Source organism: Macrotis lagotis, chromosome X, assembly GCF_037893015.1.
Source record: "Macrotis lagotis isolate mMagLag1 chromosome X, bilby.v1.9.chrom.fasta, whole genome shotgun sequence".
NCBI lineage: Eukaryota > Metazoa > Chordata > Mammalia > Peramelemorphia > Peramelidae > Macrotis > Macrotis lagotis.
In genome coordinates this window covers 645,657,558-645,682,454 of record NC_133666.1, presented here as the reverse complement: position 1 = coordinate 645,682,454, position 24,897 = coordinate 645,657,558, and the positions used below count along the sequence as shown (strand labels likewise).

Sequence of the window (24,897 nt, the reverse complement as noted above, 5' to 3'; positions counted from 1 at the left end):
CCCATCTTCTGATTTTCTTCACTTTCAAGCTCAGATCTCACCTTCTTTAGGTAGCCTTCCTGATCTTCCTTAATTCTAGGGCCTCCTTTCTGAGACAAGCCCCATTTAACCTCTGGGAGCTCCAAGAGCTGTGGCTGCCTTTCTTTGTATCACCAGCACTTAGGATGTACTGCACACACCAAGTGCTTAATATGTATATATATATATATATATATATATATATATATATATATATATATATATATATATATATTATTTATTTTAGGTTTTTGCAAGGCAAATGGTGTTAAGTGGCTTGCCCAAGGCCACACAGCTAGGTAATTATTAAGTGTCTGAGACTGGATTTGAACCCAGGTCCTCCTGACTCCAGGGCCAGTGCTTTATCCACTGTGCCACCTAGCTGCCCCTTAATATATACTTCTGAACTGACTGAGAGAACATCAGAGCTGGAAAGGATTTTAAAACAGAAAACTTAATAGCCAGCACTTTTATAATGCTTTAAAGTTTGCAAAAACTCTCTAGTTTCATCTTCACAAGGACCCTGGGAGGAAGATGCTATGGTTTTCCCCATTTTACAGCTAAGGAAACAGGCAGGGAGGTGAAATGACTTCCTCAGTTATTTGCAGTTGGATTTGAATTCAGGACTTCCTGAATCCAAGTTTAGCACTCTATCCACTGCACCACCTGGTTAGATATTATTATTAGCATTAACAGTAAGTGGCATAAGTGGCAGGAGATGAAAGGGCACAGATGGGTTGGCATCTGTGTGGTTGCAGAGAACAATAAAATCAACAAGGTCTCTGATTTATGTGAGACTTTCATTTTGAATTCTGTCTCAGACAGTAGCTGTGACCCTGTGTCATGTCCCTTCCAACTCTTTAATCCATTTAAGGATTTGAGTTTTTGACTTAGGACAAGTGAATGGCCACACAGTGAGGCAAAATGGCACAATGAATGGAGCACTAGACCTTAAGTCAGAAAGCCTCTAGTTCCAATCCAGCCTCAGAACCCTAATAGCTAGACAAGTCATTTAATCTGTTTGCCTCAATTTCCTCAACTGTATAATGGGAATAAAGCACCTACCCTCCAAGACTTTGGGAGGCTCTATTGAGATGGTATTTGTAAAGTTCTTTTCAAACCTTAAAAGTTTTCTATCTATCTATCTTTAGAGAGTGAGGGAGAGAGAATTAGAATTAGTGTTAGCAGTGGTAGAAGGACTAGTTGTGTCAGAGGTAGGACATGAACCCATCTCTTTCCTGACTTATAATCCAGCACTGAAGTCACCACATTCAACACCCCCATGAGAAGACAGAACATAAAATTCAAAGATCAGAGCTCATAAAGGAAGTTCAAATGGAAGAGATGGAAGTTACCAAAAAACAATGCCCTACCCTCATTTGATAAATGAGGAACTACAAACCTAGAGGGGGCAAGCTGACTGCCCCAAATTCTCAGCTCTACCAGAGGTTGGTAGTTGGTCAGACCTCTTCTTTACAACCCCCATTCCTCTTCCTTCTCCTCACCCCTCCACATCTCCCCCCACCCCAGGCTCCTCAGAGGCCCCAATCCTTTCCACTAAGACAAGGTCTTTCTTTCAAATTAAGAATGAAAAGTTCTAAGTGCCAAAAAGACAGTTTGCCCAAATGGCTGGTCAGGGTCAGATGGCTCCCTGGGCCCCAGTCCAGGACCAGCTGCTGCTCTTCTAATTTCTTGGGATATGAAGGAAAGAACAAGGCAGAGATACTTATCGGCTAGGGAGGTGGCCAGTGATAGACTTAGCTAAAACACAGGCAGTTAGTGTCCTTGCCCTCAGAGTAAGGCCTTGATCCAGTGTGCCTAATATGTGTGTATGTGTGTGTGTGTGTGTGTAGTTTTTGCAAGGCAATGGGGTGATTTTGCCCATAATCACACAGCTAGGTAATTATTAAGTGACTGAATCTGGATTTGAACTCAGGACCTCCTGACTCCAGGGCCAGTGCTCTATCCACTGCGTCACCTAGCTGCCCCCTAATAAATAGTAATAAACAAGACTATGGTATTCTGGCCCAGAATGGTCCCTTAAGGGACCATAGGAGGCTGGCTCAAATAAAACCAGTTTGCCCCTGGAGAGTTGCAAAGGCTCGGGATTCCCAGTAAAAAGAATTCTAGTTCTCTTAGGACAACAGAATGAAAGAACAGCATGTGGCACATTTTTGTTTGTTGTTGGTGTTCAGTCATGTCTGACTCTTTTGTGATCCCATAGACCCTAATGCTTATGAGCTTTTCCTGGCAGAGATACTTTAAGACAAAGAGAGTTGACTAGGGTTACACAACTAATGTTAGATGCTGAATTTGAACTTGGATTTCCCTAACTCTAACCCAGCACTCTATGGAGCCACCAGACTGGCTTGTTGCTTTTTGTAAAGTTGTGTCAAGGGTGGCTAAATGGCTCAGTGAATAGAACACCGGCCCTGGAGTCAGGAGTACCTGGGTTCAAATCCCACCTCAGATACTTAATAATTACCTAGCTGTGAGGCTTTGGGCAAGCCACTTAACCCCATTGCCTTGCAAAACAAAATCCTAAACTTGTGTCAGATTTATTGTGACCCCATTTGGGGTTTTCATAGTAAAGACACGAGTGATTCGTCATTTCCTTCTCCAGCTCATTTTACAGATGAGGAAACTGAGGAGAGTTAAGTGACTTGCCCAGGGTCACCCAGCTACTAAGTATCTGAATCCAGATCTGAACTCAGCAAGATTGGCATTCTTATCCATTGCTGCCTCTATGTGTCCACTTGATTGCTACAGTGATTCTGTTAAGTTAGGATCTAAGAATTTATTTTTTTAAAAATACTGAAAGTTAAAAAAAACCCATCCCTTTTAGTACAATACTTTCATTTTACAAAAGGAAAATATAACTAAGACCCCAAGCACTCAACAAACAATTGATTTAATTCAATCTCACATACTTGATCTAAATCCTTCCAGGTGTCCAGGGACAGGTAGCTGGTAGCTTTACAATACTCTCAGGAAGTTAGACCTGAGGGGTCTCCCCTTTCCAGTGAAATCTCTTCCTAAAGCACTGGAATTTGGGGATTTCATTTATTCAGTTGCTGAGCACCTACTCTTTGGAAGTTTTGTGAGGGAAAAAAGACACATGAATTTCTATCCACACAAGAGTTTCTAGTCTAATACGGACTATTATGAAGAGCTTTGGGAAGAGAAAAGATTTCTGGTAGAAGGCTGGATTTTAAGACTTGAAGAGGGGCGACTAGGTGGTGAAGTGTATAAAGCACCAGCCCTGGAATTAGGAGTACCTGGGTTCAAATACAGTCTCAGACACTTAATAATTATCTAGCTGTGTGGCCTTGGGCAAGCCACTTAACCCCATTTGCTTTGCAAAAACTAAAGACTTGAAGGGAGAGGGCAGCTAGGTGGTGAAGCATTACAGCATTGGTCTTGGAGTCAGGAGGACTCAAATCCAGCCTGAGACGCTTAATAATTGCCTAGCTATGTGACCTTGGGCAGGTCATTTAACTTCACTGCCTTAAATAAATAAAACATTTTTTAAAAAAGATTTGAAGGGAGCCAGGAGGCAGGGATGAGGTGGGAGAACATTCCAGACATTGAAAACATAGCTATGAAAAGGTCTGGAGTCTGGAAATGGGAGTGTCTTGCTCAAGGAATGGCAAAGGCCAGCCAGAGTCATTGGCTCAAAAAGTTGGATAAGGAATAAAGAAACTGGAAAAGGAGGACCATAGGTCATAAAGATGAATTGTGAATGCCAAAGGGAAGATTTTATATTATATTCTGGAAGATATAAGGAGCCACTGGAGTTTACTGAGTAGGAAGATGACACAGACTTGGACTTTAGGAAAAATCATAATGGTGGTTGAATGGAAAAAAACTTGATTGGGGAGAGACTTGGAGCAGGCAGGTCAACCGGCAGGTTATACAATAGTCCAGGGATTAAGATAATAGTGTCTGCAGCAGCACGGTAGAGATGTTAGAGGACAGAAGTGATCATAATGGAGAGATATGACACCAGTGAAATAGCCAGACCTTGGCAACTGATTGGGAGGGTGAGAGACAGTGAGGAACTGAGGAAGACCACTATATAAATCTGGGGGATGCTGGTATCTTCTTTTTGGGGGTAGGAGGGAGGAAGCCGTTGTGAGGCAATGGGGTTAAGTGACTTACCCAAGGTCACACAGCTAGTAAGTATCAAATATCTGAGGTCAAATTTGACTTCAGGTCCTCCTGATTCCACAGTGGGCACTCTATCCACTATACCACCTAGCTGCCCCATGGATGGTATATCTCCAACAGAAATAAGGAGGTTTAGAAGAGGGGAGGGTTTTTAAAAAAAAAGATAACAAATTAAACTCACATGAATTGCATTTGAGTGAGGGGGGTGCAGTGCTTAAGTCACCAGTCTCACTTTTTCCTCTGGAGCCACCTGGGTCCAGTGACCAGATAGGAATCAGGAGATAGGGTAGCTAGATGGCACAGTGGATAGAGCACTAACCTTGGAGTCAGGAGGACTGGAGTTCGAATCCAGCCTCAGATACTTGACTTTAACTTGATTAACTATCTGTTTGTCCTTGGGCAAGTCACTTAACCCTGACTGTCTCTCATCCAGGGCCATCTCCAGTCATCTTGATGCATGGCCACTGGACTCAGATGGCTCAGAAGGAGAAAGTGAGGCTGGTAATTTAGCAGTCCCCCTTACTCAAATCCAATCTATGTGCTTGTCACGGCATCACCTCCCTGATGTCATGACCTTCTTCAGAAACAAAGGACAGACACTTATGACTGGAGAGCCAATCCAAATCTAATGGGCAGCTGTAGATTTGAGAAAGAAGGGCAGCAGAGAGCTGAGGGATAGCTAAGAAGATCTGAGAATTTATTAGCAGAGCTGATAACTGAATTCATGGCTACTGATGAGATCACCAAGTGAAACAGAATAAAGGGAGAAGAGAAGAGACCTCAGGACAGAACCCTGGAAAGGTACCTACAGTTAACAAATGTATCCTGAATGAACATCCAAAATGGAACCTAAGCAGGAGCATTCTGAGAAGTAGAAGGGTCAGAAGAGAGTGATGTCCTGAAAACGCAGAGAAGAGAGCAACTTCCCAGGATCAAAGCCTACAGAAAGTTCAAGGAGTATGAAGATTGCAAAATGGACATTCATTAGAGTACTATGGGAAAAATTTCAGTGGAGTAAAATCAGAAGCCAAATTGTTAAGGGATTAAAAGGACAATGAAAGTAGAGGAAGTGTTATAGACAGTCTTTTCAAAGAGTTTAGCCAAGGAAGGAACAGAGATATGGAAGCTTGTTAATGAAGATTGATAATCAAGTGAGGGTTTGGTGAGGATAGGAGAGACACTGGCATATAAGGAGCCAGAAGACAAGAGAGAGAGATTGAAAATAAGTAAAGAGTGGGGGCGGCTAGGTGGTGCAGTGGATAGAGCACTAGCTCTGGAGTCAGGAGTTCAAATTCGGCCTCAGACACTTAACCCTAGCTGTGTGGCCTTGGGCAAGCCACTTAACCCCATTTGCCTTGCAAAAACAAAAACAAAAACAAAAAACAAGCAAAAAAAAGAAAATAAGAGTGGAAAATGGTAAAAGGAGCAATCTTCCAGAAGGGGAGAGGTGGAATCACTTGTGCAAGTAGAGGTTGGCCTTGGTAAGACATTAGACATTTCTCCATGTGAGACAGGGTGAAGGAGAGGGGGATAGGAGGCATCTGAGTCATAGGAGATAAGAAAGAGAGGAGAGGAAGGTCTGGGTGAATGTCAATTTTTTCAGTAAGATATAGGGCAAAGTTCTCAGCTGAAAGGGTGGGGAGAAGGGGAACAGTGGGAGATTTGGAAAGGGACAAGAGGCAGCGTGACAGATAGGACTTGAAGGACATATAGGATTGCAACAGACAGAAATGACTTTCCTGCTAAAATATTCTAGAATCAAATATGAAAGTCTCTTTTTGATTTTTTAAAGTCCTTTATCACCTCGCTCCTCATCACATTTCTCAAATATTCTCATATTTTACTCTCTTTCACATATTTGATGATTAGCAATACCTAGCTATGGGCAGCTGGCTAGTTGACACAGGATGGAGTGCAGACCTGGAGTCAGGAAGACATCTTCCTGAGTTCAAATCCTGCCTCAGACACTCACTAGCTATGTGACCCTGTAGTTGCACTTCAGAAAGTGCAACTATGATGGCTGGACACATTGTGAGAATGTCAAGAAGACTCTTTCATGGAGAACTCACACAGGGCAAGCTCTCCCAAAGGGGCCAGAAGAAGTGATACCGAGACATCCTGATGGTCTCATTGCAGAACTTTGGCATTGATTGTACAGCATGGGAGACGCAGGACCACCCAGCATGGTATGCCCTCATCAGATAGATGGTTGTTCTCTATGGATAAACCAGAACTGAAGCAGTTCAAAGGGAAGATGACATCTGTACGTTTAGAGTACCCACCCCAGGTATTCACACGGACTATTTGTGCCCAACCCATGGTAGAACATTCTGAGCTCATATTGATCTGATAGCCACAGTGGGACACACCATAATTTGTCTCAAATGTAGTGATGTCATTTTGGTCTTCTTCAATAATGAAGGCTCGCCCAACCATGTCCTCCTGGTCAAGTCACTTCACCCTGTTTACCTCTGCTTCCTCATTGGTCAAATGAGTTGGAAAAGGAAATGGCAAACTACTCCATTATCTATGCCAAGAAACACCAAATGAGGTAAGAAAGTTGGACATGACTGAAAATAAACGCCTGATCAAAATCACCTGATTCCATGTTTTATATTGGCTGACCCTCATGTTCAGAAAGCTAGTTCTGTCTGCCTCCAGGTTGCCCTAGCTTCTTTCCATTCTACCTTCTCCAGGTCTCTCCCACTTCTGGTGCTCTTCCCCCTTTGATATTACCTTCCACTTGTCCTAGTTAACACATGGTTATATTTTACGATTTGAATGCTGATTTTTCCCAGAATATGAGCTCCTGAAGCTTAACTGTGTCCTTCCTTATATCCCCAGGGCTTTGTCTGAGCTTATGCTTCTGGCCTCAATGACTCCACACTGTCATCACGAGGCAGTAGTTCTCAAAGATTTTGTCAATGGACAGCAAACTACTGAAAAGTTTGATGGCTGACCTGGCAATATAAGTGTCAGCTCCCAAAGGCATCAGTGGAGGGAATGAACACTCCCAACAACAAACTTTTGAAGTATGAATTGGAGAATGCAAAGGATAGGGGGATTTAGGTATAGGCCTAAAGGTACAGGCCTTGGGAGACCTGGGATAAAGTCTACTCTAAGACACATCATTCAACAAACACCGACTAGCATTCACCAAGCACTGAGCTAGGGTAAAAGTACTCATTGTATAAATACCAAAAGAATGAAGCCATCTCTATTCTCCAGAAGCCTATATTCTAGCAAGGGTGACTTTACCTGTTGGTTTTTCAGTGGAAAAAAAGGATTGGACTTGAGATCAGAGGGTCTGGATTCAATTGCCAGGCTTGCTTTTGGTTAACTTTTAATTAAATCTGTGCAAGTCATTTCAGCTTTCTGCATCTCATTTTCACAATTGTAGAATGAGGAAGGACTAGATGACCACCAGGTCCATTCCAGGGCTGTCTAGGATTCTGCAAAATGTGTGCAGAATACAAGTTAGTTAGGGGAAAAAAGGGCAATAGCAGCTGGTAGGTGCCAAAGAGTGATGAAAAAGGGCCATGGGGGCAGCTAGGTAAGGTCATAGAGGATAGAGCACTGGCCCTGAGAGTCAGAAAGATTTGAGTTCAAATCTGCCCTCATCAGTTTACTAACTAGGGGAGATCCTAGGCAAGTCACTTAACCCCAGCTGCTTCAAAAAAAAAAGTCAGGACAAGTTTCAGGTAGGAGGTGTTGCTTGAGTTGCCATCTTGAAAAAAAAGAATTTCTAAGAAGCTGGGGGGAGTGAATGGCAAGTACAGGAGATAGACAGGGCAAAGGAAGGGAGATGATGCATCGAGTACCATGCAAGGCCAGTTAGGCTGGACTGTAGAGAGCAGGAGGGGGATTAATATATAATGAGCTTGGGAAGATAAGAGTGGAGCCACTGTGAAGGGCTTTAGAAGCTAGAATGGAATAGATGTCATCTTAGAGGCAAGAGAGAGCCCCTGGAATTTATTAAATGGGTCAGATCTGGGCTAAGGAAAATCACTTTGGCAATTATGGAGTATGGATTAGAAGGGAGACTGATCAGGGCTTTGGCAATAGTCTTTAGACAGGGGGTGAAATGAATTTGAACTACATGAGCAGAGAGAGGACCGGCTTCAAGAAATAGAATTGGCAGATTTGGAATTGATTAAATATGTGGGAAGAGTGGGAAATCAAAGATAACAACTGAGGACAGGAAATCTGAAAGACTGAAGGATGAGTGGCAGCTAGGTGGAGCAGTGACTAGAGCACTGGCCCTGGAGTCAAGAGGTTCGAGTTCAAATACAGTCTCATACACTTAATAATTACTTAATAATTAATAATAATTGAATATGTCATGCTAGGGAAATCTAGAGGACATTTAGTTTAAAATGGCCAATAAATAGCTCATAGGAGTCATCAAGATCACGGAGAGGATATGGAGAGGAAAGGATTCAGGACAGAACCTTGGGGGCAGACCCACAATGAATGGACAGGACACAAATACTGATAGAGCAAATAAATCTGAGAAGGCTTGGTTAGACAGGTAGGAGAACCAGGAAGGAGAAAAGTGTCACAAAAATCCAAAGAGGTGAGAATAACCAGGAAGAAGGTGGGTGACAGTTAAAAACACAACAAAGAGGTAAAAAAGATGAGGGCTGAGAAAAGATTAGGAGACAGTTGCTAACTTTGCACTGAATAGTTTCAGCTGAATGAGGAGGCAGAAATCAGATTGCGGAAGGGTTGTGGGATAGAGATGAGAAGTCAAGGAACATAGTGTCTTCTAGGAGTCTTGCTGAGAAAGAGATGAGAGGTATAGACTGGAAGAGCTGACAGGGTTTGCTTTTAAGGATGGGGAGATAGGTATGCTTAAAGGCTGTAGCAGGAAAGGTCCTATAAGATAAGGAGAGACATAAGATTAGAAAGAGGCTGGGGATAATTGATGGAACAGTCTCCTGGAGAAGATGGGAGGGGAGGGGATTGAACACACATAGGAGTGAGTGTTCAACTAGGCAAGGCAAAGGGCTTCTTTGTCAGAGCCTGGAGAAAAAGAGGTAAGAATGGAGAGTATGGGGTCAAGGGGGTTTAAATAAAGAGATGGAAGAGGGAAATCATGGCAAATGGTGTCAGTTTTCTCAGAAGCAAGGTCTTCAGCTAAGAGGAGGAGGAAGGGAGTGTTAAAGAGACTTGAATACAAAGCTTGTAGATAGCTTCTGTGAGATAGCTGACTTGCATGGCTGCAGAGTTGTCCTACTGATTAAATAGGTAAGACTTTGAACAAGTCACCTCCATTTGGGGGGTCAAAATTGTCTCATCTCTAAGGGGACAGGGTTAATCTCAATCTCTTTGGGTACTGAAAAGAGCAGCAGGCTTGCCGTGAATACAGTCTGGGTTCAACTGCCCCCTTTGCCACTTGCTAGATGGGTGACTCCAGGGCAAGCCTCTGACTTTCAGTTTCCTCATCTATAAAATGGGGAAAAGAGCACTGCCTTATGCAGATTGGTGCAAATATGACAAAGTTTAACAAAGCACTTTGAAAATCTTGCTATACTGAACAATATTTCTAAGAACCTTATCTCATTTGAGTCTTGCCATAATTTTTTTTCGGTTTACAGAAGATGCTCAGAGAGTTAAGTGTGGCTGGTAACTATTACCAAGTGTCAGAGGTGGCATCAAAAATCAGGGCTTCCTGGTAATAAGGTCAGTACTCTAACCACTGAACCTGGCTCAGTTATTACTATTATCATCATCCTCATTAGCTGAGGATAATCATAAATAAAATATTTCACTTTCTTGGATCTCAAGTTCTTCCATGAAAACTGGGGAAATGGGGGTGGGGGGTGGGACTATATTCCATTTAATTCAACACCCGACCCTCAAGGAGCTTACATTCTCCTAGAGGAATAAATAAGTAAATGCAAGGTAAATTCATGTTCTTTATGGTTCCTCCTGGGGCAGTTAGGCGACATAGAGTGTTAGGCTTGGGGTCAGGAAGACCTGACTTCAAATCTGGCCTCAGACACTGGATGACCCTGGGCAAGTCATTTCATTCTGATTGCCTCAGTTTCCTCATCTGTAAAATGAACTAAAGACAAAAGTGGCAGACAACTTCAACATCTGCCAAGAGAACCCCAAATGGGGGGAATCTCGTTTGATTCCAACAATCTATGAATTGACATATAACAAACAACTAGCATTTTTTTTTAGATTTTTGCAAGGCAAATGGGATTAAGTGGCTTGCCCAAGGTCACACAGCTAGGTAATTATTAAATGTCTGAGACTGAATTTGAACTCCAGGGCTGGTGAGTGGATAAAGTGCCACCTAGCCACCCTCCACAACTAGCATTTTCTTTTTGTTTGTTTTTTTAGATTTTTTGCAAGGCAAATGGAGTTTATCAAGTGTCTGAGACCGGATTTGAAGTCAGGTACTCCTGACTCCAAACTGGTGCTTTATCCACTTTGCCACCTAGCTGCCCCTCACAACTAGCATTTTCTATAGTTTTAAGATTTACAAAGTTCTTTGATCCTCCCAACAACACTGCCAGAGAGGTGCTATTAAGCACAGTAGCTGCTTATAGATGAGGGAACTGAGGCAGGCAGAGGCTAAATCATTAGACTTGCCCAAGGTCACACAGCTACTAAGTGTCGGAGTCATACACATTCAAATTCTGGTCTTCTTGACTCCAGTCCCTTTACTCTGTCCACACTGCCAGCTTATAGAGAAGCTCAGCTGGAAGCTTTTATAAAGTTAATTGAAAGCAGGGTCAGTCAGGACTGCACTAAGTATCTGAGGCACCTGAAGCAAATACAGGAACTGCTCCCCAAAACTGCATGAATCAGAGGCACCCTTAGCCTCGAACCACGTGATGGGTTGACCTGGACCAAATGGAACTTCCTGGCCTCTGAATCCTTTGGCCCGGGGGGCCGTCTGCCAGGGCCTTGCACAAGGGCAGCAGAACCATTCTCTGCTTGATTTCATGCTGCCAGCCACCTCCTCCCCCTTGCCCCAGAGCAAAGGGAACAACTGGAAGGACCAGAACCAGATAATCCGGGGATGTCCCTAGAAGAAGGGCCCAGCCAGCGAGGAAGGCCAGCCCGGACTGCGTGTCGGGAGATCTCAGCCACCCTTTCAGCCTTGGCCTCTTCCAGAATGGACCTAAAGTCCAAGAGCTGGGGGGATACCAAAGGGCAAAGTGATGTAATACTCTTTCCCCATCAAGCATGGCTCCCCAAATGGGCCCGGGGCCTCCTAAGAGGGCTCTTCGGGAGGGGGCTGCCCAGCACCGGCCCCGCTCTGGGTCCTCCCGGGCCTCGGGCGTCCCCTCCCCTCCCCTCCCCCAGCTGGGCAGGACCAAGATGGCCCCAGACCACGGCCCCTCGGGCTCCTGCATGCCGAGGTTCGCCTCTGGGTGGAACATTCTCCACTTGTGGGATTTGGGGTGCAGAGCACTGGCCCGGGCCTCCAAGCTCCCGCCCCCAGGAGAGGGAGGGGATTCTCCCCTGCCTCCTCCTGGCCCCCTGGGGGCCCGGCTGGGGCTCTGGGCGGCAGCTCGACCTCGCCCCCGGCCCCCCAGGCCCCCCAGGGCGTGGAGAGGAGAGGGCAGCAGCGCGGCGGGGCCGCCCCCCAAGCCCCCCGCTGTCCTCCACCCGCACCGTGGGGGCCAGGCCCACGTTTTCCGTCCCTGCCGTGCCCAGGTTCCGTGCCCGGGCCCGCGGGCCCTACCTGTGGCCAGGTAATACTTTCGGACGCCGGAGAGCTCCTCCAGCTTCCCCAGGAAGTCGGTGATGATGTTTTTCTGCTCCAGGAACCTCTGGAAGCGCTGCTTGAGGCTGGCCATGGCCGCTGGGCTCGGGAGGGGGGAAGGGCCGGAGGCTCCGAGCTCCGCCGCCGCTCGCGGTCCGGGCGCCCCGTCCCTCGGGCTCCGCGTCCCTCCCTCCCTCCCACCTCGTGCTCCGGCAACTGCTGGGGCGGCCCGGGCCCGCCCCCCGCGGAGGGGATTGGACGAGACGCCGAGGCGGGGCCTCGGGCCGCCCAGCCTGCCCGCGCCGGCCAATGGGGGCGCGCGACGGACAAAGGGGGCGGGGCTTCTCTTCCCAGCCGCTCCCGCCCCTCCGGCGAGGAGAGCTCGGGCTGCCCACCTGAGAGCCGAAGGGGCGGGGCCCCTCCCGGCCAGGGGCTTCTCCGAGAGTCAACATCCCTCCCACCCCAGTCTGGACACCTCCCCCTTTCCTAACTAATCCTCGGCCTCCAAACTTTGTTTTGTGTGTGTGGGGGGGGAAATAGGGGTTTGTTTTTGTTTGTTTTTTTTTGCAAAACAGTGGCTTGCGGGGTGGCTAGATGGCGCAGTGGATAGAGCACCGGCCTTGGAGTCAGGAGGACCTGGGTTCAAATATGACCTCAGGCACTTAGTCATTCCCTAGCCGTGTAGCCTTGGGCAAACCACTTAACCCCATGGCCTTGAAAAAAAAAATCTAAAAAAAAAAGACAGTGGCTTGCCCAAGGCCACACAGCTAGGGAATGATTAAGTGTTTTAGATCATATTTGAACTCAGGTCCTCCTGACTCCAGGGCCGGTGCTCTATCCACTGCGCCGCCTAGCCGCCCCTCAACTCACATCTTGTCACGCATTTCAATCACAAGAACCTCCTTGAGCCGGGTCTCATGCTCCTCCTACTATCCCCGGACGTTTTACATTCTATTCCCTCTCTGAGATCCATGGAAAAAAAGTCCCTCTTAATATTCTACACACAGTAGGAGCTCAATAAAGCGTGGGAATGCAGTGTGATGTAGTGGAAAGAGGTTGAATTTGGAATCAAAACACCTAGTTCATTCATTCATTAGTTAATACTAAGTGATTTTCCATGTATTTCCTCATTTGGTCTCCACAACAGTCCTATGAGCTATACTGTTATAATTTGATCTTTGTGGAGATCAAATCAGGTAATACATGGAAAGTTTCTTGCCAACTTTAAAACACTATGTAAAAAATATTAGCTTTTCTCATCATTATTATAAAAATGATACAAGAAAAGGAGTGGTGCCCTATTTTAACAGAGAGTAAAATTCAGTGGGAAGGCTATCTAAAAGAACTAGTATCTAAATCTAGTCCTTCACTGAAGAAAAGCAGATGGGGAGGGAATGGTTCAAAGGAGACCATGACATCAGGGAGGTGACACCATGACATGCAATGAAATGCATTTGAGTGAAGGAGTGCTGTGGCAAGTCTCCAGCCTCACTTTCTCCTGAACCACCTGAGTTCAGTGGCCAGATATAGATCAGGATGGCTGAGGACAGTCCTGGATGCAGTGGGAGACATTGGCCTTTTAAAAGCTAGATTTTTCCCTGATCACAGTTTGACTGAGGCAACACCCATTCATTTTTTTTTTTTAGGTTTTTGCAAGGTAATGGGGTTAATAGGCTTGCCCAAGGCCACACAGGCCACTGCTCTATCCACTGCGCCACCTAGCTGTCCTCACCCATTCATTTTTTAAAGTTAAGTAAAAGAAAGATGAGAAGATGCCAAGAATGGCCACTTCAAACCAAAAATGAAGATGGGAGGGTAAGACCCTCATATTTCTCTTTGATCAAAAAGAAATCTGGGAGGGAAAATTCTCAGGGTTTGTGGCCAAACAGAAACAACTTATTTATATTCACTCTGAACCAATCAGGTCCAAACTATGGCTAAACCTTTGACCTGTTGTTGATCAAAGAAGGAGAGCCAGAGGGGTTTTGGCTTGTAAACTCAAGAGAAGTCTTACCAGGTCTCAGACAATTGTCCTGTGCAAGTCACTTAACCTTTAACCTTCCCCCCACCAAAAAAAAGGTGTGTTTTTTTTTGGTTTGCTTAGCCCATAGGCAATAGAAACTCCTGAAGATTATTTTTTTTGAACTAATCAAGATTATGTGACTTGACAAGGTTGGATTTGAACTCAGGTCCTCCTGACTTCAGGGCTAGTGGTGAATCACCCAATTTGAAGGCTATTTTTAATAGGGTAGTGAAGTGTTCAAGTTTGAACCCTAGCTAAATGGATGGATTTGGCATTGGTATATAGATTGGAGAAGGGAGGGCAGGGAGATTAATTAGGAGGAGGATGAAACAGTTAATCAAAAGCATTTATTAAACTTCTACTTATGTGCTAGTTCATAAAGACACAAATCAAAATATATACAAAATAGACACAATACAAATCCTAGCTTATGGGGTTGGAAAGGAACCCTAGTGGGGTGGGGTGGGGGGGCTGTGATCTGGAAATGCCTCAGGTAGGAAGAGGCTCTTAAAGGAACCTAAGAATTCCAAGAAGGGAAACTATTCAAAGTATAGGAAGGTAATCTGTGTAGCCAAGGACTGGACAAGGAAATGAACAAGCAAATAGGGCAGTTCAGCTGGAATACCTAAGGATAGGAGCCATGAGGAAGATAGAGATGGAGAAGAATGTGTAGGACTTGGTAAATGGTTAAATGAAATCATTAAGAACAGAGTCAAATTCCAGCTGTCTCTTGCAAAAAATTCTCACCACTTAACAGAAAGTCTTTCTGAGTGGCCCTAAATTCTAGTGCCTTCTCTTTGTTGATTCTGAATATAGCCTGTTTGTGAGAAGTTGTTCTCAAGGTATTTCCCCTATTATTGTGGCCCTTGGAGAAGGTCATTGGCCTTTCCTATAAGACCAGCCTCTAGCACACAGTCTCTGGTACTTGTTTATGAACTGTCTGATTGATTAGCAAAGCAATGTGACTTTGTGCAAGTCAGTTCATTTCCCTTCTCCAGGCCTCAGTTTGTTCTTCTTTAAAATGGGAGGTTCAGCATTTGCATGGCATACTTGTAAAGTATAATAGAAAGTCCAGCGGCTGCCACAGAAAGGCTGAGTCAGCTTGTATCCCAGGCCACATGGGTCACTGCCATACTTTATCTTTTTTCCTGTTGTATGTATAATGGGTCAATATTTATCTTTTAATGTAAGAGGCAGTCGAGTTCCAAGTTTTGGTTTTAACAGTGGAGCCAGAACTGAAAGGGACCAACCGCAAAATAAATTTTACAGAGGAGGACACAGAGGTTCAGACAAGGATGTGGCTTGCCTAAGTTTCATTCTTTTGGGGGGGGGGGGGATTTGTTAGGCTTACCCAAGGTCACACAGCTAGGTAATATTAAGTGTCTGAGACCGGATTTGAACAGGTACTCTTTGGTGCTTTATCCACTTCGCCATCTAGCCGCCCCCTTGCCTAAGTTCCAGAGGCAAGATTCCCCTGGGCTCAGGGTACCTCTCTTGGCCTCTGATGAGAAGCGAGCTAGAAAGGGCTTTTCCGACTTTGAGATCAAAATCTAATGGAAGTCTCCTTTCCCCGGTAGGGAGCAAAGGAGAGTCAAAAGGGGGAAATGACAGACCCAAGGTGACATAGCCACACGGGTAAAAGCAGAACATGCCGCTGAGGGTGGGAGGGGTAGACTGAGAAGACCGTATCCAGTTCCCACTCATCTGGGGGGTGTTCCCTTCTTCACCCAATCCTCCACGTTACCAAGGTCCCCCACACCTCCGCCCCATTCCCGGGGGGGCTTTATAAAGACTGGCGCCCGTGGGGCGGCTAGGTGGTGTGGTGGATAAAGCACCGGCCCTGGAGTCAGGAGGACCTGAGTTCAAATCCGGTCTCAGATACTTAATAATTCCCTAGCTGTGTGGCCTTGGGCAAGCCACTTAACCCCGTTTGCCTTGCAAAAAAAAAAAACCTAAAAAAAAAAAAGACTGGCGCCCGCACAGCCCCCTGGGAATGAACCCCCCTGGGGGGGCGGGGGCAAAGGGGTTGCCATGGAGCTGGGAAGAGGCGTCCAGAGGGGCGGGGGGTTGCTTCGCTCCGATGCCCAGGGGGCGGGGCTGCTCCATTCCTGCCTTGGGGGTGGGGTGGGGGAGGGGGCATTTAAAGGACCCCCCCCAGGAGCCCTAGAGACAGTTTGTCCCGCGGGAGGGGCTTCTCCCGGGCCCTGACTATCATGCGGCCGCGCTGGACCCGCTTGAGATTGGTTCTGACCCTGGCCCTGACCTTGGTGCTAGTTCTGACCCTGACTTTGGTTCTGTTCTCCGTGTGGGTCCTAGAGGGGCCCCGGCAGGAAGCGGGGCACGGGCGGGGGCGCCAGGGCCACTACCTGGCCCCCATCTACGTCAGCAGCTGGGCTGTGCTGCTGCCCGGGGGCAGCCAGGAAGCCAACCGCTTGGCCCGCAAGTTCGGCTTTGTCAATTTGGGGCAGGTAGGACACCCAGGGGCCTCTTTGGGGCTCCCACCGGTAGCAATTCCCGGGCTCAGGTGCTAGCTTCCCAAGCCTTCTACCAGGGACTCACCTCACTGCACACTCCACCCTCACCCCCAGGCACAGGCTCCTCCCCTTTCCCCACCATTCATCCACCTCTCTCATGCAACCTCTGGACCTCCTAACTGCCCCTGCCCCCAACACTGGCAGACTCCTCCGCATACCATTTCTTTCTCATTCTCCATTGTATTAAATCAGTCAGCTGTGTGCTGAGGCCTAGCTACACAGCAAATGGATTTTTTCTAAATTTTTTTTTTTAGTTTTTTGCAAGGCAATGGGGTTAAGTGGCTTGCCCAAGGCCACACAGCTAGGTAATTATGAAGTGTCTGAGGTTGGATTTGAACTCGGGTACTTCTGACTCTAGGAGTGCTCCAGCCACTGTGTCACCTAGCCACCCCAACAAATGGATTTTTCAAAAAGATAGTGGTTTAGGGAGTTGATGAGATACTCATTGAAAAACAACAGAGAATTTGGAGAGAGAAGATAAAATTGCTCACAAATCAATAAGATACTAGGTAGCCACATCTGAAATAGTCCTGGAAAGAGCCTGAGTTCTCCAGTAGAATGGAGCCTAGAAGCTTAGAAATAACTGGTCTTGGGGGGCAGCTTGGTGGCACAGTAGATAGAGCACTGGTCCTGGGATCAGGAGGACCCGAGTTCAAATGTGGACTCAGACACATAATAATTACCTAGATGTGTGACCTTGGGCAAGTCACTTAACCCCACTGCCTTGTTAAAAAAAATAACTGGTCTTGGCAAAGAGACTGAGAGAAGGGAGATATTTATTGTATGTATGTATGGTATGCATAATAAGTCAATATCTATGCAGGGAGAGAAAAGGAATGTGTGAACTTGGTTTTGACCAGGTAGGATCTGAAGCATCAAGGGTATGCCCAGGTAGAGTTAGGAGTTCAGGAAAGCAACTTTGCAAAGTACTACCCTTCTTTTCCCAAGGTGGTGCAGTGGATAGAGCACTGGCCTTGGAGTCAGGAGGACAGGAGTTCAACTCCAGCCTCAGACACTTGACTCTTACTAGCTATGTGACCTCAGGCAAGTCACTTAACGCTGCTTGTGTCACATCCAGGACCATCTTGAGTAGTCCTTATTCATATCTGCTCACTGGACCCAGATGGTTCTGGAAGAGAAAGTGAGGCTGATGACTTAGCATAGCCTCCTCTCACTCAAATCCAATCCATGTGCTTGTCATGGCATCACCCCCCTGATGTCATGGTCTGCTTTGAAAATGAAGGACAAACTCCCTGTTGTACACTCTACCTTTCAGCTAAATGGGACTGTTAACTCTTCCACCAAATTTATAGGCTAACTACCATCTTCCTGAGTCTATTTCCATATATTCTAATCATTGGCCACATGGGTCATTCCATGCTTTCTGTTATCTTTTTTCCCTTTTGTATGTTTAATATGTCAATATTTATCTTTTAATATAACAGGCAGTTGACTTGTAAGTCTTAGTATTAACAATAGAGCTAGAACTGAAAGGGGATCAACTGTAAAATAAATTTTATAGAGGAGGATGCTGAGACTCAGATAAGGATGTGGCTTGCTTAATAGTAAATTTCAGAGGCAAGATTCAAACTCATGACCCAGAGCTAGTCCTTCTGGCATTGTGCAGCAATCCCCCCATCTACATAGTGGTAAATTGAGAAATAGGGTCCCCACCACCACCACAATCTCCCCCTTTTTCAGAGAAACTTTGGAATTTTAACCCTATTGATGGTGGAAAATTATTCCCCCATGTGTTGCACTGAAGTTGCTTTGTTAATACTAATACTTGTAACTTTATTGTGATACATTAAAAGATAAATATTTACAGGGACAGTGGAATTTTCTGGCTCTAAAAAATAACAATGTATAAAAGGCAAAAAAAAAAAGACAATGGAAGGCATGGAAGTGGCCCATGCAGCTAATGATTAGAGCTTATGGAGAGAAGAGAGCCAAGGATGGAGCTTCAGGGATACCACTGGTTAAGGACAAAAGAAGGCAAATGGAAAAAGAGAAGGCCTTAGTGAGAGATGAAGTGGTATAGTCGAATTCTAGCTAGACCTGAAAGTCATGCCCATCATAGACATGAGTACTTTGGTGGGAAGGGTAGTTAGGTAAGTTATCTTTCCATCATTTAAATATTTCCCCTTTATCTTCCACCTTTTTCTCTTGTACTCACAGTAGGCACTGCACCTCTGGCTATAATCTCTAGGACTACCTTCTCTCATCTCCACTGATATCGTGGGAGTGGGGAGAGGTCAGCATTGTTATTTCCAGAATCTTCTTCACTTAGGAACTGATGACTCTTTGGCGATCAGTCCATAAGTTTTTATAATCATTTGCACAGGATAGCTAAACGCATGATACAAAGAAAGGCATGGTCTCTGCCCTCAAGTAGCTTACATTCTAATGGCAGAGATGAAGAAATGGTAATAATTAGATATGTAGTAGATTATTGTTGAATTTTGTCCAGTGCTTCATGGCCTCATTTTGGGGTTTTCTTGGCAGAGGTACTAGAGTGTTGTACGTTTCCTTCTCCAGCTCATTTGAGAGATGAGAAAACTGAGGCAAACGGTGAAGTGACTTGTCTAGGTTTACACAACTAAGCAAGCATCTGGGACCAGATTTGAACTCTGAAATATGAGTCTTCCTCACTCCAGACAGAACTGCTCCACATGGTAGAGAAAGTAAATGAAAGCTGTCTAGGAGGATGCGCAGGAGTCTCCTTGAGGAAAGCTAAGGATCTATGGAGTGGAGCTGAGAACTAGGGCAGACATTATGGTGCAGAGACACAGAGCGGAGATGGAATGTTGGATAGGAGTTTAGCTTAGTACTTGGCATGGGGTAGGTATTCCATAAAAAAATTGTTAGGCCAATTGAACAGAAGAGTGTGTAAAGAGTACTATCCCTCCTTCTTTAATGGTGAAATTTCTTGGGAAAGCTTTCTATGATCAATGCCTCTTCTTCCTTTCCTCTGCCTGTCTTAACTTTCTGCAATTTGACCTCATCATTTATCTGAAATTACTCTCACCTGAATTACTGATGATCTTTTCCACTGACGAATCTAACAGACTTTCCTGGTTTCTCATCTTTCTTGACCTCTCTTCAGCCTTTGACACTGCCTGCCACCCTGTTCTGGTTCTCTTCCTTATATCTGACTGCTCTTACTTCATCTCTTTTTTTTTTTAGTGTTTTTTTTTTTGCCAGGCAATGGGGTTAAGTGGCTTGCCCAAGGCCACACAGCTAGGAAATTATTAAGTGTCTGAGGTTGGATTTGAACTCAGGTCCTCTTGATTTCAGGGCCAGTGTTCTATCCACTGCACCACCTAGCTGCCCCTCTCCATTTCTTTTGATGAATTTTTATCCAGGTCACATTTGAGAGGGCAACTCCCTCCCAAGGCTTTGTCCTGGACCATTTTCTCTCTATATACTATTTCTATACATTGTACTTATCAGTCTCATTAGTTCCCATGGATTGAATTATCATCTCTATGTTTAAGATTTCTAGATTTGTTTATCTAACCTTATCATCTCTGCTGATCTCTAGCCTTACATCTCCAACTACCTATTAGATTTCATGCTCCATAGACATCTGAAATTTCACATGTTCAAAACCAGAAATTATTGTTATAAAAGATATTATTATCCTCCTAGTCCTTCAGGTTGAAAGCTAGATATCATCCTTGACTCCTCACTCTCTCTCATCACCACCCCAAAGCCAATCTGTTGCCAAATTCTGATGACTCTAATACACATATATCTGTATACATATATATATGTATATATATATATTTGTATGTGTGTATGAATTTATGTGTATATGCACCATGATAGTGGCAGAGTCAGAAGTTTTAAATTTATTTATATGTATATTATGTATAATAATAGGTTTATATATTATATATAACATACTATAATATGTGTGATAAATAATATACATATATATAAAACTTCTGACTTTGCCATCACCCTGGTACAGGTCCTCATTACCTCACTCCTGGACTATTGGGATAGTTGCCTTCTAGTTGATTTCTTTTTTTTTTTTTGCAAGGCAATGGGGATAAGTGACTTGCCCAAGGCTACACAGCTAGGTAATTATTAAGTGACTGAGGTCACATTTGAACTCAGGTCTTCCTGACTCCAGGGCCGGTGCTCTATCCACTGCACCACCTAGCAGCCCCCAACAAATGCTTCTTGACTTGATTGGCTTGAATTGGTCTGTGTGCTTGGGTGTTTTTTCATATTTTGATAACTTTTTCCTTTTTTCTTTTTTGCAAGGCAATGGGGTTAAGTGATTTGACCAAGGTCACAAAGCTAGGTAATTATTAAGTGTCTGAGGCCACATTTGAACTCAGGTTCTCCTGACTCCAAGGCTGATGTTCTGTCCATTGTGCCACCTAGTTGCCCCTTGATAACTGTTTTCTAATATCATTGATTGATTTTGTCTTGATGTGAGTTTTATTTTATTCATTTAAAGATATTGTTCTAAGGAGTCCATAGACTTCACCAAGGCTGCCAAAGGTTTTTTGATACCAAAAAAAAAAAAAAAAGCTAAGAACCACTGACTGGAGGCTTCTGAGCAAGGAGGTAATATGGTAAAAACCCCTTCTTTAGGAAAGTCATTTTGGCAGCAGTGTGAATGGATATGAGTTGTTTGAGTAGCTGTATGATGGATGGAGGAAGGGAGAGATCTGAGGCAGAAAGATCTATTAGGCTATTTTAATAGTCCAGACAAAATGTAATGAAAGATTGAACTAGAGAAGTGGTATAAATGGAGAAAATTCAGAGATAAATTTGGGAGCTGTTTGACTATAGAATGGCCAAGACTTCACAATAAATTGGATTTTGGGGTGTAAAAGAAGCTGAAGAATTCCTCGAAAGGAGAATGGTTCCTTCAACAGGAACAGGAAAATTAAGAAGAGGAGTAGATTCTGGGAAAAAGATAATCAGTCCTTTTTCAACATGTTGAATTGGGATATCCATTTCAAAACATTTGAAGATGTTGGACTTGCATTCAGAAGAGAGACAGGGTGGGTTCTAAAGATGTGGGAGTCTTTTGCACCAAGATGATCATTGAACCTGGAAGCCTGAAGAGATCATGAAGTAAGAATAACTAAGGATAGAGCCTTTCAGAACATCCCTGATTAGTGGGTAGGACACCCATGTCTATGTGGGTAATAGTTGACGATACTAAGAATGACAATCTAGGGAGAAGCAGAACATTTTCTTGAAAACAGATTATCTGGGTAGAGCAAGTGATCAACAGTGTCAAATGCCTCACAGAGGTTGAAAAAGAGGAGGACTAGGGCGGCTAGATGTCACAGTGGAAAGAGCACCAACTCTTGAGTCAGGAGGACCTGAGTTCAAATGCAGCCTCAGACACTTAATAATGACTTAGCTTGTGTGATCTTGGGCAAATCACTTTTTTTTTTAAGGTTTTTGCAAGGTAAAATGGGGTTAAGTGACTTGCCCAAGGCCACACAGCTAGGTCATTATTAAGTGTCTGAGACTGGATTTGAACTCAGGTACTCCTGACTCTAGGGCTGGTGCTCTATCCACTGCACCACCTAGCCACCCCGCAAATCACTTTTAAAAATTAAAAAAAGAAAAAGATGTGGACTGAGAAAAGATCTTGGGATCTGGCAATTTAGAAATCTATAGTAACTTTGGGGAAAGTAACTTCAATTGAGTGATTAAAAAAAAAAGCTAAGCTTTGGCCAAGGGTTGAGAAGTAAAAAATAGGAAGTGGAAACTGAGTCTAGTCAGCTTTAAGAGTAATCCGTGAAAGCGAGAGATACAGGACAATAACTTGAAAGGATGGTAAGGTCTAGTCAGGATGTTTTAAAGCTATAGAAAATGTGAACTTGTTTGTTGACAGTAGGAAAGGGAGCAGTGGATCTGATGTGATGTTTCCATTTATAAAGAAGCCATAAAAACATGAAATCATAGATCCACTACACGCTCCTTTATACTTAAATTTAATGTAGTCCCTGCTGTCTGTGTCTCCTTTTGTATCCCACTCTGGTCTCTCTTGTTTAGCTTTTGCTTCATGATGTTCTTTCTTCTTTCTTCTTTGTTCTTCTTCCATCATAATCATTTCTCCTCACCCTACTCCAAATAAAAGTCCTCCCTTATAACAAAAAGAATAGTCAAGGAAAATAGATTTGTGCTAAACCTATAACTCATTCTAACCATTACCTCTACCACTTTCCCTACCCTCAATGCTTTCCCAGGCCTTTTCCTTTACCCTAAGGTCACTTTCTTCCTTTCCTAAACTTGTCCAGATAGTTAACTAGTCCAACCTTGTACAGCCCACTGCTCTTGAATCCCAGGTTCTTTCCACACTCATAATTTAACTACTCTTAACCCTGGATTATTCCCTCCATTTGCTTCCTCCACTTTTCCTGTGCCTTTGAATAATACTAGAAGAAATCATTCAAGCAGTACTGACTGGGTCCACTAAAAATGTATTTTCTCTAATTCCCCCCCCCCCACTACTTCCTGCTAATCTTATTAGCTTTTCACTAATTGATTCATTTTTGAATTCCCCAAAGCTGTTCTTCTAATTATTTTTTAATCTCTTCAAGTCTTTATCTCTTCCCTCTCCTCTCAGCAGAGGCTCTTGAAGTCTACTATTTAGATTTTTTTTTTCAATTAACAATCTATTTTCTCCCTCCCATTCTTCCCCCCTTCCCCAATCTGGAGGGAGATGGAAGGGAAGGAAAAACAAAAACTTTGTTACAAATATGTAACAAGTCATGGAAAACAAATTTCTGCATTGAGTCATGTCCAAAAATATGTCTTATTCTGTATCCAGAGTCCATCTTTTCTTTAGTAGATGAATAGTATGTGTCATCATTGGCTCTTTAAAATCCAATTGATTAGTTACTTAGAGATATTAAGGATTCTTTAGTCTTTCAAAATTGTTTGGCTTTACATTATTGCCATTGTATAAATTTTCTCCTGGTTCTATTCATTTCACTCTGCATCGGTTCATAAAAGTTTTTCCAGGTTTCTTTGAAACCATTCCTTTTGTCATTTCTTATATGACAATAATATTCCATTGAATTTATATACCTGCTATATTTTGCCATAATTTGTTTCCCAACAGATAGGTACAGCCTTAATTTCTAGTCTTAGCCATCATAAAAAGAACTGTTGTAAAGATTTTTGTATACATGACTCCTTTTCCTTTTTGTGGCACAGGCCTAGTAGAGATATTTCTGAGAACTCATACTTTACTGAGAAAATCAAGGTCATGAGCTCCCTCTTAACTCCCATTCTTCTCTTGTCATCATTTCTTCTTTTTTCCTGCTTTGTATCCAGTCTTTTACCAAAGGGGTGCCCCTCCAATAATTCCCTTTCTTTGTTTCTACTCCAGTTTGTAGAGAGATATTCATGATCTCTCTTTTCTTTCTTTTTCTTTTTCAGATTAAATGACTTGCCCAGGATAACCCCTACCAAGTGTCAAGTGTCTGAGGTCAGATTTGAGCTCTTGACTTCACAGTCGGTGCTCTATCCACTATGCCACCTAGCTGCCTCGCTCCATTGTTTTGTTTTTTGTTTTTAGATTTTTGCAAGGCAAATGGGGTTAAGTGGCTTGCCCAAGGCCACACAGCTAGGTAATTAGTAAGTGTCTGTGATCGGATTTGAACCCAGGTACTCCTGACTCCAAGGCCAGTGCTTTATCCACTACGCCACCTAGCCACCCCTAGCTCCATTTTTTTTTTTTAACAAATGATCATCCATGTACTTATTTGTGTGCCTACGTCTCTTCCTTTTCTCCCCCAGAGGACAAGAAATTTCCCATATTTTTATTTGTACTCCCAAAGCCTAACACAGGCAGTATCCATAATCCAGTGAAGAGAACATGAGCAGATTGGGAGGTGGAGTGCTTAGGTCTGAATCCTGATTTTTGCTCCTTTCTACCTCTCTCACCTTGAACACTTCGTGACTCTTTGGGCCTTTATTCCTCTTCTATAAAAGGAAGGTTTTGGACTCTAAGGACTCTTCTGGTTCTAAATATATGGTCTAAGTAGGCACTTAAGAAATGCTGGTTGGTTTGGATTGCAGGTAATCAGGAGCAAGTCACATATCTTCCCAAATGCTTCAGTTTCACCATCTCTAAAATAAGAAGAATTATAATAATAGTTGACATATGTAACCCTTAAGTGTTTGTTTATTTAAAAAACCCACAAAGGGGCAGTTAGGTGGCACAGTGGATAGAGAACTGGCCCTGGAGTCAGGGGTCTTGAGTTCAAATTTGACCTTAAACACGAAATAATTGCCTAATTGTGTGATCTTGGGCAAGTCACTTAACCCTACTACCTTAAATAAATAAAAAAATTTTTTAAAAACTCACAAAAACACCTACTTTAAATATCCTATCTTATTTGTTCCTCACAATAACCCTGGGAGGTAAATAC

At 43.9% G+C, this 24,897-nt stretch overlaps 2 protein-coding genes across 7 annotated transcripts in view; one reads left to right on the top strand and one right to left on the bottom strand.

The window, feature by feature from the left end:
• REEP6 (receptor accessory protein 6) overlaps window positions 1-12,165 on the bottom strand; it is a 33,068-nt gene extending 20,903 nt beyond the window's left edge. The window contains exon 1 of one of the 2 annotated variants that reach the window (XM_074204588.1): window positions 11,897-12,165. In XM_074204588.1, the coding sequence (XP_074060689.1) occupies window positions 11,897-12,011 (115 nt within the window). In that variant the 5' untranslated portion in view covers window positions 12,012-12,165. The remainder of the gene's footprint in view (window positions 1-11,896) is intronic. The other variant, XM_074204589.1, reaches the window with a different exon arrangement.
• A 3,907-nt stretch (window positions 12,166-16,072) lies between these two features.
• The window catches only part of PCSK4 (proprotein convertase subtilisin/kexin type 4), a 41,882-nt gene continuing 33,057 nt past the window's right edge, over window positions 16,073-24,897 (top strand). For 2 of the 5 annotated variants that reach the window (XM_074204581.1, XM_074204578.1), the window contains exon 1: window positions 16,077-16,408. In XM_074204581.1, the coding sequence (XP_074060682.1) occupies window positions 16,154-16,408 (255 nt within the window). In that variant the 5' untranslated portion in view covers window positions 16,077-16,153. Of the gene's footprint in view, window positions 16,409-24,897 lie in introns of all 5 variants that reach the window. The other 3 variants (XM_074204579.1, XM_074204580.1, XM_074204582.1) reach the window with 2 other exon arrangements.